The sequence below is a fragment of the Brassica oleracea genome, chromosome C9 (assembly GCF_000695525.1).
Source record: "Brassica oleracea var. oleracea cultivar TO1000 chromosome C9, BOL, whole genome shotgun sequence".
Classification (NCBI taxonomy): domain Eukaryota; kingdom Viridiplantae; phylum Streptophyta; class Magnoliopsida; order Brassicales; family Brassicaceae; genus Brassica; species Brassica oleracea.
In genome coordinates, this window is record NC_027756.1 from 40,241,458 (window position 1) to 40,252,768 (window position 11,311).

The 11,311-nt window shown below is 35.0% G+C and overlaps 1 protein-coding gene across 2 annotated transcripts; it reads right to left on the reverse strand.

The window, feature by feature from the left end:
* Positions 1-819: 819 nt before the first annotated feature.
* LOC106319190 (calcium-transporting ATPase 8, plasma membrane-type-like) lies at positions 820-8,325 on the reverse strand. Of its 2 annotated transcripts, none has more exons than XM_013757448.1 (35): positions 8,222-8,325; positions 7,493-7,685; positions 7,268-7,384; positions 7,144-7,180; positions 6,953-7,065; positions 6,743-6,874; positions 6,549-6,638; positions 6,372-6,441; positions 6,217-6,287; positions 6,043-6,126; positions 5,882-5,959; positions 5,715-5,789; positions 5,532-5,615; positions 5,371-5,453; positions 5,166-5,274; positions 5,025-5,080; positions 4,850-4,892; positions 4,659-4,742; positions 4,414-4,539; positions 4,271-4,336; positions 4,087-4,185; positions 3,846-3,956; positions 3,585-3,752; positions 3,364-3,423; positions 3,103-3,267; positions 2,793-2,909; positions 2,604-2,702; positions 2,308-2,445; positions 2,109-2,209; positions 2,000-2,045; positions 1,780-1,914; positions 1,572-1,679; positions 1,394-1,485; positions 1,171-1,277; positions 820-1,029 (listed from the first exon to the last, which is right to left on the reverse strand). In XM_013757448.1, the coding sequence occupies exons 2-35, from the start codon at positions 7,634-7,636 to the stop codon at positions 1,019-1,021; spliced, it is 3,219 nt and encodes a 1,072-aa protein (XP_013612902.1). In that variant the 5' UTR covers positions 7,637-7,685; positions 8,222-8,325; the 3' UTR covers positions 820-1,018. The 2 variants fall into 2 exon arrangements, with proteins under 2 accessions (XP_013612902.1, XP_013612901.1); XM_013757447.1 differs by having other exon boundaries at positions 6,953-7,068.
* Between the last annotated feature and the right edge of the window lie 2,986 nt (positions 8,326-11,311).

Below are 11,311 nucleotides of genomic sequence, written 5' to 3' on the forward strand. Positions count from 1 at the left end.
ACAGGAATTTGCGTGCTTGCCTTCAGGAATCTGTTTGTCTACAATGGGGGACATGCCACTTATGAACAAGCTGTTGCTTGGAAAGTGTTTGCTGTATCCGATAACGACAATAATAATAATTTGCATTGTCTTGCTTTCTCCTTTGTAAACTGGTCGTTTGTGTAGTCTCATCTCTGATGAGTGTATTAGTAAAGGCTAATCAAATTTACATTATAGACAACACACTTTTTGTTGTTGTTGTTGCGTAAGTGTCTTGTCTCTTTTTTTATCATATTTTCATTGTGTTTTACATATATATATTTAAGTCTTTAATCATATACTTAAAGAGAAACAAATAATCATCCGTTTTTAACGGAACTATTTTCAGAACTTCATGCACCTAGCTGGTAAACCTGTCTTCTGATTAACAGCAACAATCTCAGAGACATTTTTGCAACAAAGAACGTCTTGACCAAGCTTAGCACCTGCAGCTTTAAAACCTTTGAGAGAAACCGGAACGTTAAATAGGTTGAGTGATGGAAGCTTTGAAACAAGAGGAAGTTTCAGGTTCGGTAAGAAGTTTCTAAAATCATCCATAAGCAAAGGAACTTCGAAGTCGGTTTTGTTGTGTTTCACCACGTTGTTTTTAGCTGCAATGTGAGCTGGTTCCATGTCGTTGGTTGAGAAGCTTTGTTGGTTAGGGAAGTTCTAATGTACATGTCGATCAAGAACTTCTTCCAAAAAGCTTGCCAACCATTAGTTTTTGAAGTTTTCTAAACCTCATAATCAATGATATAGGAATTAAACCTAAAATAAAAATAGTTTTGTAATTTTGAAAAATAGTTTTTTAAATGATAATAAAATTTGATAAATTCACTAAAATACATTTTAAACCCTGAAAAACTGTACTTTTGGGTTTCCGAAAAATATCAATAAACCCCCATCATAATACCAAACCAAACGTTTTTCTTTTCTTGTTAGTCCTAATAGTAGCACTTAAAACTCGCGGGGCTTCTGTGATTCAAAAGCTGCCTCCAAATCAGAGTGAACCTGGGGCAACACCAAAAACTGTTGTCAATACTTATAAGTTCAAAGTTGGACAAAAGATAACCATCACATATACAATGACTTTTTATAAGTGCTACTTTGTATTCAAAGATAATCCAATGATTAAAAAAAAAAAAAAAGTACCTTCTCCGGAAGATTTTCTCTTGCCCCAGAATTTTAGTACTGAGAGTTTGCTGCTGAGAGGAGTTTTTGGCACCGGAATGAACTTCCCGACCAGAGCAAGAGGCCAACTAGTCCAGATTACAAAAGGTTCAACTTAAACGTTAGCTATGTTTCTCAACAATAAGCATTGCACATACTATACATATATGTATCAAATTGTATAGATGTAAAACTCCAAACTGACCTGATGACACCGATGGCAACGCATATTAGCCATTGTTTCCAGTTTAGCTTCGTCGTGGAAGCGAATTTGCCTAGGAACTCAACAATGATAACCTGACAAACGAAAAATAAAACTTTTATTTTATTCACATGTGGAAGGAATACAAGAAACGTTTTCGATGATGGACCAGATTCTTTACCTGGAGAACAAGAGTAATGACTATAATACCCATGAAGAGACGGTTCTTGATAACTCCTTTGAAGATGTTCTTCTCGTCAGGTTTTCGAGCATTGAACTCATTGAAAGCCTGTTGTTACCAACCAAAAAGAAACAAAATCAATAAAAACATATGTGGTTTACATTATGGTTTCTACTGTAAACGAAGAGCCTTGATTTAATTCACTCACCTGGCAGAGGACAAAGGCGTTGAAGATAATTGTGTTCTTAACTCTAGTGGCGTGTGCCGGAACTTCATGCTGGAGGCCAAGTATGCTGATGCCTCGGAAGTTGAGAACTAACAGCACACTCACTTGATAGATAGCCTGAAAAATTTATGTTACAACATTTTTTTTATTAATATGCGCCCTGGTTTCATATATTCTAAGAGTTTAGTCGTCAATTGTTTACCTGAATCAACAAGTTTCTCCACATGATGTTGGTAATCAGAGGCTCTCTGCAAAAACAAGTGTCTTATTAAGTTCAACTGTGAGAAACCACAAAAGCTGTAAAAACATACTTTCGGCCAACTGGAGGCCTGCCCATGAGGTGATCAGTGGGTGGTTCAGTAGCCAAAGCCAATGCTCCGAGTGTGTCCATAATCAGATTCACCCACAGAAGCTGTACGTTGAAAAAAATGCCAAATGTGTGAACAAAAACTATGTACTTAGGAGATGGATCAGAAAGAAAAAAAAGGGAAATGCAACAGAAAATCAAACCTGGACAGCGGTAAGTGGAACGTCACCACTAGAAATAGCAGCTACAACGTTAATGATAAGAGCAGCGACGTTGACTGTGAGCTGAAACTGGATAAATTTCTGAATGTTGGCGTAGACTGATCGTCCCCAGCGAACAACCTATATTATCAGAAGCCACACCAAGTTTAATTTTCGAATATTTAACACCAAATAAACATTGATGAAGATTGACTTTTGAGATGGCAAAGCTTATGCGTTTTGTAAAACTTGAGACAACAAAGTAGTCTATGATGAGGAAAAGGTGACTTTGAACAAACCTTAACAACAGATGCAAAGTTGTCATCCAAGATGATGATATCCGAACTCTCTTTAGCCACTTCTGTTCCAGCTATTCCCATAGCAAGACCAATATCTGCCTGCAAATCAGCTCAAAAAGTTTGAGAAAAATGAGAATGAGACATTCAACAGCTGTGCAGTTGGACATAAACAGTTCAAAATTTCTATACCTCATGCAAGGCAGGAGCATCATTTGTCCCATCTCCAGTGACTGCAACAACATGACCACGTCTCCTCAAAGATTGCACCAGCAGAAGCTTGTCATTGGGCGATGAACGGCCCATAACCTTCAAACATGAAGCAACCAAGTCAGTCAGCTTCTCTATAAGCTGTTACTAACTATAATATCATATTACAATAACTGAATGCATCTGATGTTCATGGAGGATATCTAAATTGAGTGAAGCACCTCTACATAGAATGAGACTACTGCATTCAAATTAAGTCTTAAGAATTGAAAAGTGGTGTTGTGAACGTTACCGATATCCTCTCGCTAATCTTGTCCCTTCCTCCATCGGTTAAGGCGCGGAATGATTTTCCTTCAATGAGATTAGGCTCCGAGGCATCAGCATCCGAAGTTAATATTCCACACTCCAAAGCAATAGCCCTAGCAGTTTGGACGTTGTCACCAGTAACCATACGGACCTGAACATCAACAAACATCATGCAGTGTTATTAGTAGGCTAAGAACGAGAATTTGTGCAATGAGCCTTTTTTAATAAAATCGAACAAAAGAAGCACCTTGACACCAGCATTCTGACACAACTGAACTGAATCTCTGACTCCTGGTCTACATGGATCCTGTGCACATTTTCAAATAATTCGATAAGAAACACTACAAAGAGTATTGCAGGCCATAATATGTCGGTTGTTGTTCTGAAACTAAACCAAAATGATATGTAGATTTGACTAATCTCAAGATAAAGTAAAAATAAACATAAATAAATCAAATTAGTCCTCACCTTTATGCCTACTATAGCTAGTAAAATAAGGCCATCCTCTGGGAGGACCCAGTTTGAGAGTTCTTCGCCTGTTGGGACCTTCTCAGGCTCATAGGTTCTAAAGGCCAGGGCCACACATCGTAAGGTTCTTCCAGCCATCTCTTCGATACCATTTTTAAAATACTGTTCCTGAAAATATCAAAGTAATTGCATTGGGAAAGTGTCATGAAAACATAAGGTTGAGTTGCAGGACCATAAGATAAATTAGACTTTTTCACAAACCTTCTCTTCAGTCATTGGTGCGACATTACCATCCTCATCAATGTAGCTTCTGCAACATGCAAGGACAATTTCAGAAGCTCCCTTCCAGTGAATACGAACTTCACCATCAGCCTGTAATATAGGAAACAGAAAATATCAAGAAAGGAATCAAAAATGATTTTATTTCGCACAAACTCAAATATATGTCCCCTCCCAAAAAAAAAACTCTCATAGTAATCTATATTATAGCCAGACACGTTACCGTTTTTACAGCAACACCACCACGTTTCTTCTCTGAGCTGAACGGAAAAGCATGAAGAATAGAAGATTGCGACCTGGCTGTCTCAAAATTCATTCCCAGCTGAAAGAGAGAGAAAAATACAATCTCTTCAGCTCATAAGTAAAAAACTGTGCTCGAACTAGAAAACAAAAGCAAAAAACTAAACCTTGACTCCCCAGCCAAGAATGGCTTTTTCTGTTGGTGAACCAGAGAACTCTAAATCACCGCCACCCTGTCAGCAGATAAAACCGCATGAGTCCTGCTTCTCTAGGAAGAATCAAAGGTAAGGAATTTACCAAAACTGCTTACCTCTGGGACGTAAATACTACCAGTTGTGTTTTGAGCTATTCCTTCAACGCATAACGAGGTGATAGTTGCTGGCAATTGTTGACTATCTGTTTTCTTGCCCCCGGCATAAGACTCAACCACTGTCATCTATTTTTTTATAGAAAAAAATGAACATTTAGTAACATTAAGGAGACAAAACAATTCATTCGAGTCTATTACTCTAACATAGAGCACGAACTCAAAAGATTTGTACACACAAAGCACACCTGATTCAAAGTTAGTGTTCCAGTTTTATCGCTGCAAATAGTGGTTGCAGAGCCCATTGTTTCGCAAGCAGATAGCCTCCGCACCTGCATATCAACTTTTTGTCAATGCTATATTATAGAACTGCATAAAGAATCATATATTTTTCACTCCCATCACATAAAAAGATAGAGAGAAGGCAAAATAATCATACCAAAGCTTTATCTGCCATCATTTTCCTCATAGAATAGGCAAGGCTGAAACGGAACAGTATAATAGAAACGCAAATATAATCAGCAACTAGAACTGAACCCTCTAACTAGGAAATTAGCACAAATAAAAGGGGAACAAGACTTTCTGATGCAGCCAATATAAAACTAATTACATACGTTAAAGTAACAGCCAATGGAAGACCCTCAGGCACTGCCACAACGACAATTGTAACCTGCAGCAAAAGCAGATAATTAATATCTACAAAAAATTATAATTCCGTCACCCTATTAGGTTAAAATGGATAACTAGGAACATACCGCTACGGTAACAACTTTGATCACATCATCAACTACATGACCAATTTTTGTCTTCCCTTTAACAAATTGGGGACCTCCACCTACGTCTTCAGTGTGACCGGTGAAATATCTGTGAAAAAAGAGCAACATACAGAGTTGTTCTCATTCAGATATGAAGAAAAGGTGAGATTCAAAGTAAAATAATCAGCAAAAACAGCATCCTTACCGAACCAGAAGAATCACTAGGACACAAGCCGCCACAAATAATCCAATGGAACCGATAAAAGTAGCTACTCCATTTAAGCGCACCTGGTTCAAGCAAGTCAAATATTAGCTCGATCTATAAAAACTTAAAAGATCTAATTAACATCGATCTAAGAAATCTACCTGCAAGGGAGTTTCTTCATCATTGTCTTCAGAAATACTGGCCATCAGTAACCCCCATTCAGTGTTGACTCCAACACCAGTAACCTTGCATATAGAAAAGAACATACGTATCAGTTCGTGTCACCTATTTTCCTATTAGAAATATCCTGCTATGGAACAAGAAAAACTAGAGAGAAATCCTACCAGCATAACACCATTTCCATCTGCCACTTTACAGCCAGACATTAGGAATGGATCCTTGTTAGCGTCTTTGTTGACCTAACAAGAATAGGAAAGTCGATTGTTAAGAGTTATACCAAAACGAAACTAGAAAATAAACAATTTCACTATGACAGGAAATAAAGACCCACAATTTTGCTCTCTCCAGTCATGCTAGACTCGTCGAGGGCAAGAGAGTGGCCAGCTATTAGCACCCCATCTGCAGGAACCTGAAGATAATTTAAACATTCAGTTAGACATATGGTAATATGAACGAAAAGGAGAACGGAGAATGAATAAATGAATCACTCACCTGATTTCCGATGTTGAGGGGAATGACATCACCAACAACGAGGTCATAGATTGAAACTTCCACTCGTCTTCCACCTCTTATCACCTGTGCAGCAATCAACAGAAAACGTAATGTTACTAAGAAGAAAACAAGAAAAAAAGTATATGAAAATTTTACATAAGTGTAAATTCAAACCTCGAGATGTATGTTTCTCTTTTCATCATTCAAGTTCTGAAACTGGAGCGACTGTTTGTAGTCACTGACAGCTGCACAGGAAGAGAAGAAATGCGTCAGAAAAATCACTACAAAAGTTATTCCTCAAGAGTTCACTGAAACAGGTTAAGAATTACCTGTCACAACAATCACAAGAATCACTGCAAATGCAATGCTTCCTCCATCATACCATCCTTCTTTGATACCCTGTCAAGATTGTCATCAACAATAAACAAGATCATGCAAGCCAACGGTGAAATTACACTTTTGAAAGTGGGAAGAGCGGACTTGCTTAATAAATTTCATCAACAAACCTCAGTTTTTATCCCAAGTGCTAGAGAAGCAACTGCAGCAACCATCAAGATGATCAAAGTGAGATCATGGCAAGCATCCCAAAGAAACCTCTGCGATGAAAAAACAAGAAACCAACCGGCTTTATGAGAAACTGAGAAGGGATAACCCAAAATTCAAGCGGCACAGAACAAACAAAACGCATATATTTTCATACCAGAAACCCTTTCCCTTTCTTGCGAGGATAGGTGTTTGAGCCATAAATGTTCTTGCGGTTAAGCAAGTCTTCATCATCTCCGCTGATACCTTTCTCAGTATTAGTCTTGAGCAAGTCTGCCAATCCCTGAGCCTGTGCAATCCCCCCAGCAACAAGAAATTAGTGCAAACCAAGAAAATAAAAAGGCAACAAAGAGACCAGAGAACGTACCCCTCCATATTGCTGAAGAGAACCAATGTTGTGGTCCTTCGACATGAGCACAAGCTGTTCAGGCCCGATTCCAAAGTCACCAGCTGGAGTTGCAGAAGCTATTGGTTTTTCACCTACTGAAGAGAAAGAAGACAACACCAGTTAAGGAATATAAAAGATATCGAGAGTATGCACAAGCACAAACGCATTACCTTGGTCACGCCCCATATCAATGAAACGATTTGCAGCCTAAAGAAAATAAAAACAGCTTTAATTAAACAGTAAAAAAAAAAGGATGAATGTCACACAAAGACCATGATACAACAATAAGCTAACCAAAAGAGCATGAGCGTGAGTTCTGATCTTCTTCCTCATCTCTTGAGCTTCCTGCTCCTTTTTCAAGTCCAAGGTGTAACGGAATCTCCGTGAGGCATTGAGCACCAGCGCAGCTTTCTGAGAAAAATCACTATTAATTTTTTTAAACGCAGATTCGCATTCACAAACGAGAAATCTCTGTGTGTAGTGTTTACTAGAAGAAGCGAGATAAGGACTAGGTCTTACTCTCCACTGCTGGAGTCGCTCGACGGAAGCATTCTTCGCGGGGATGGAGAACGTGTCGCTATCGGAGTCGGCGTTCTCGATTCTGCCGGACTCCAAATCGCCTCCGTGGCGTCTTCCCGGCGATGGCTTGAAGGGACTGCTCATCGTATTCGCAGGAGAGAAAACGCCAGAAAGGAGAAACCACTCTCAATACCTTAATCGAAAAGAAAGAAAAAAATTAAAGAGAAGTAAGTTTGCTGTGCAAAGGTTGCTTCAGCTTTCGTCAACCACGTGAAACAGCAAGCACGAAAATAGCAATTTCTCCGGGAGAAAAAAAAAAGTAAAAAAATCTCTTCTAAACTCTCCGAGAAAATTCAGAAAAATACGGCTAAACTCGATTTTCCGAGAATCGTAATTTCAATTTCAAAAAAAAAAAAAAACGGTTAATCTCAGATTGCTTCCGAATCTCAGTGATTCATGAAAAAAAGGAGCATATATATAAACAAAATCCAGAAAATCGGTCAAGCGGTTAGTCAAGTAGTCAACAAATATTCAAAAGCAAGTGGGAGTAGAAGAAGAAGAAAGCGACCAACACTGGAAATCGAAGTTCAAACAAAAACAATTAATATTAATTATTATGAAGATATTTACTTAAATTAATCGAAATCCGAAACTCGGTTCTCAAGTCGGTTAAACAAATATCGAATCGCTTTTACGAAAACTTCCGGTTTCTTCGCCGGGAAACGTTACCTCAACTTTTCTCGGGAAGAGGGTAGATGAATAGAACAGTAGCAGCACCGAATAGATGGAAATAGGGTTAATGAGAGTATATCTTAATATAAGAGGGCCGTTTCGGTACTTTAGTTTTTCTTGGCAACGACGCAAACGTGTCACGCGTTTATATAAATGCTCGTTACCTTGTTATTATTCCTTTTAATTGAGAGACCCGAATCTATCTAATGTCAAAAAGGAACCACTAAAAGCTAATTATACCATGGTAGAGGATAAATCTATCAAACAAGAAAATGTGTTAATCTTCCCTGTAAAAAAGAGAAGTATAATTTTGTATGTACCATAGAAAGTCATTCCATATAATTAACTACATTTATTTATTTATTTAGTTGTATTTAGGTACAACTTTTATCTACTATAAAAAATCATATTAGGCCCATATAATCAACTACATTTATTTAGTTATTTAGATTATTCTATTAAATATATAACATTTCTAACAAATCTTAATAATTATAAAGATATTAATAATAAATCAATTTTAATTGTAAATTTAAATTTTACTTTTAGTTCAAATAAAATATGTGGAAAAAAATCTAACAAAATGTTGCTACATTTTTAGATGTTTTAAAACCAATGCATTGATTAATTTCATAATAAGTAATAAAATATTATTATAAATTAATTTTATATAAAAATTTATAAAATACAAAATAAAAGTATATGCTAAATAAACTGAACAATATATTTACTTGTATATCTAAGCAACTGGATATAGAATTGTTTACAGGTCAATTGTGTTTAAGTTAAATTCATTAAAGGGGGGTGTTTCTTTATGTCTAAGCAACTGAATATAGAGTTGTTTACACGTCAATTTTGTTTAAATGAAACCCATTAAAAAGGGTTTTAAAAAATAGATGTCAAAGTTTATTTTTTAAACACAACAACATGAAAATATAAATTATCATAACAAAATTCTTTCTATAGTATAACTAAATACAATTTTAAAATATATTGTATGCAAACTGTTAAAAAAAATTAAAAAATTATTTGATTACTTCATATTATGATTTTTTTCTAGCAAACTCAAAAATATATTAGTATGCAATAACAATTAATAACAAAATAAGAGAAATTACCACAAATATCACATTCATAGTACTACTTTTCATGTCTACACTAATCACTTTTATTCTTACTTTTAATGTAGGGTAGAATACACTTATACTCATGGGGTTAACTAATCTAGACTTAGGGTTTAGAGTTGAGGGATGGGGTAGGATTTTTGGGATGCGAAATTTAAGATTCTAATAAATATATAAATAAATACTTAAAAATATAAAAAAAAATTAAAAAATAGTTTCAAACATAATTTCCGATTTTCAAAAAGAAATTTTGAAAATAAAAATAAAAAAATTCAAAAAAAATTATAGAAAAGTATAATCGAAAACATAAAAAAATATTTATTTTTCATTTTTTTATTTATTTAAATAATGATTTATTTTATATATAGATAACAAGGGTATAAGAGTCTTTTGCCACTTAATGAATTAAATATTTTTGAAAAATATCTCTTTAGTAGTGGTAAAGATGAAAAGTTGTAATATGAAAATGGTAAACATAAATGTTCTCCTATAATATGTAACACTAAAATGTAAATTGTATATTTAAAATATTTATGATTTTGATATTTATATATTTATAAAAACAATTATCCCTACATCAGTGTTTTTAAAACCGGACCGGAAGCTGAACCGAAATTTTTTTGGGTCACGGTTCAATATGGTTCGACTGGGTCAAACATGGTTCAATACTTTGGTTTAATATATTTTTAGTATATAAATTTTAAAGTAATGTTATTAAATATGATACATAATTAAAATATAAATAAATTTTAAATATAAAACATTATAAATATAAACTAGTTTTATGTTTAATGGATGGTTTATAGATTTTTGATAGTTTTAGTGGTTTTTATCGGTTTAATAACTTTGAAATTCAATCCATCTACGTGGCCGGTTCATGGTCGAACCAATTACTTGATCCAACCCGATTATATTACCGGTTCATGGTCGAACCCGGTCCAATCATCAGGTCGGTTTGGTTTTAAAAACACCGCTCTGCGTGCACAGAAGTTTGGATCAAAAGTTTAAAGCGAGTTAAGAATTTTTTTTATAGCTAACATGTAAAACGTGTCAAATCACGATTGTGTAACAAAATAAAATTTCGCAAACTAACAATCAACGTATGTATCTCTCTAGTCAAGATTTGATGTGTTGTTTTTTTTTTGTTTACTTTTAAAATTATTTCAGTTTGTACACGTGTATATACATATCATTCAAAATAACGAGTTTTTAGTGGTAGAAAGAAAAATTATAAGTTTTTTATGTCTTTACATTCGCATATCTGTATATTCCGTAGACATTAACTTGAAACCGAAATTAAATAAAAATCATACAAAGCTTTCACAATATAATAACTACTTACATGGTAGTCTTATACAAGCACGGGTAGAAAACGACAAAGAGAAAACAGTACTATATCATTTAACTTCAGTAGCTAGTATTATACGTCAATGGGTTTTAACACCATACCAATCAAAAACTTAGTTTAACCAATCAAAAACTTAGTTTAACCAATCGGAGCTTCTTATTCGTTTTCTAACGAGCCTTATAATATACAGTGACTACAAACTCTTTTGTCATGATGCACCGACCGCTCAGTATACAACGAAACATTTCGAATAATCCAGGTTCGTATCTCAAGATTAACGACACGATCGAAACTGCTGTGAAACTTAGGGGAAAGTTATGTGTTATTTAATGTGTCTTTTATATATATATAAGGAATTACAAGATCCTAGGACTGTTCAGTATGGCAAAACCGAACCGTACCGAACCGAACCGAACCGAAATAGATAATATGGTTTGGATTTGGTATATACCATACAAACCGAATGGATATGATTTTTAAAAAACCGTAGGATTTGGATATGGTTCGGTATATAACCGATAAAACCGAATAAACCGAATAAAACCGATCAAAAAATAGAAACATGTAAATATGTATATATTTTATAACAACGTATGAAAATCATAAGTTAATTTT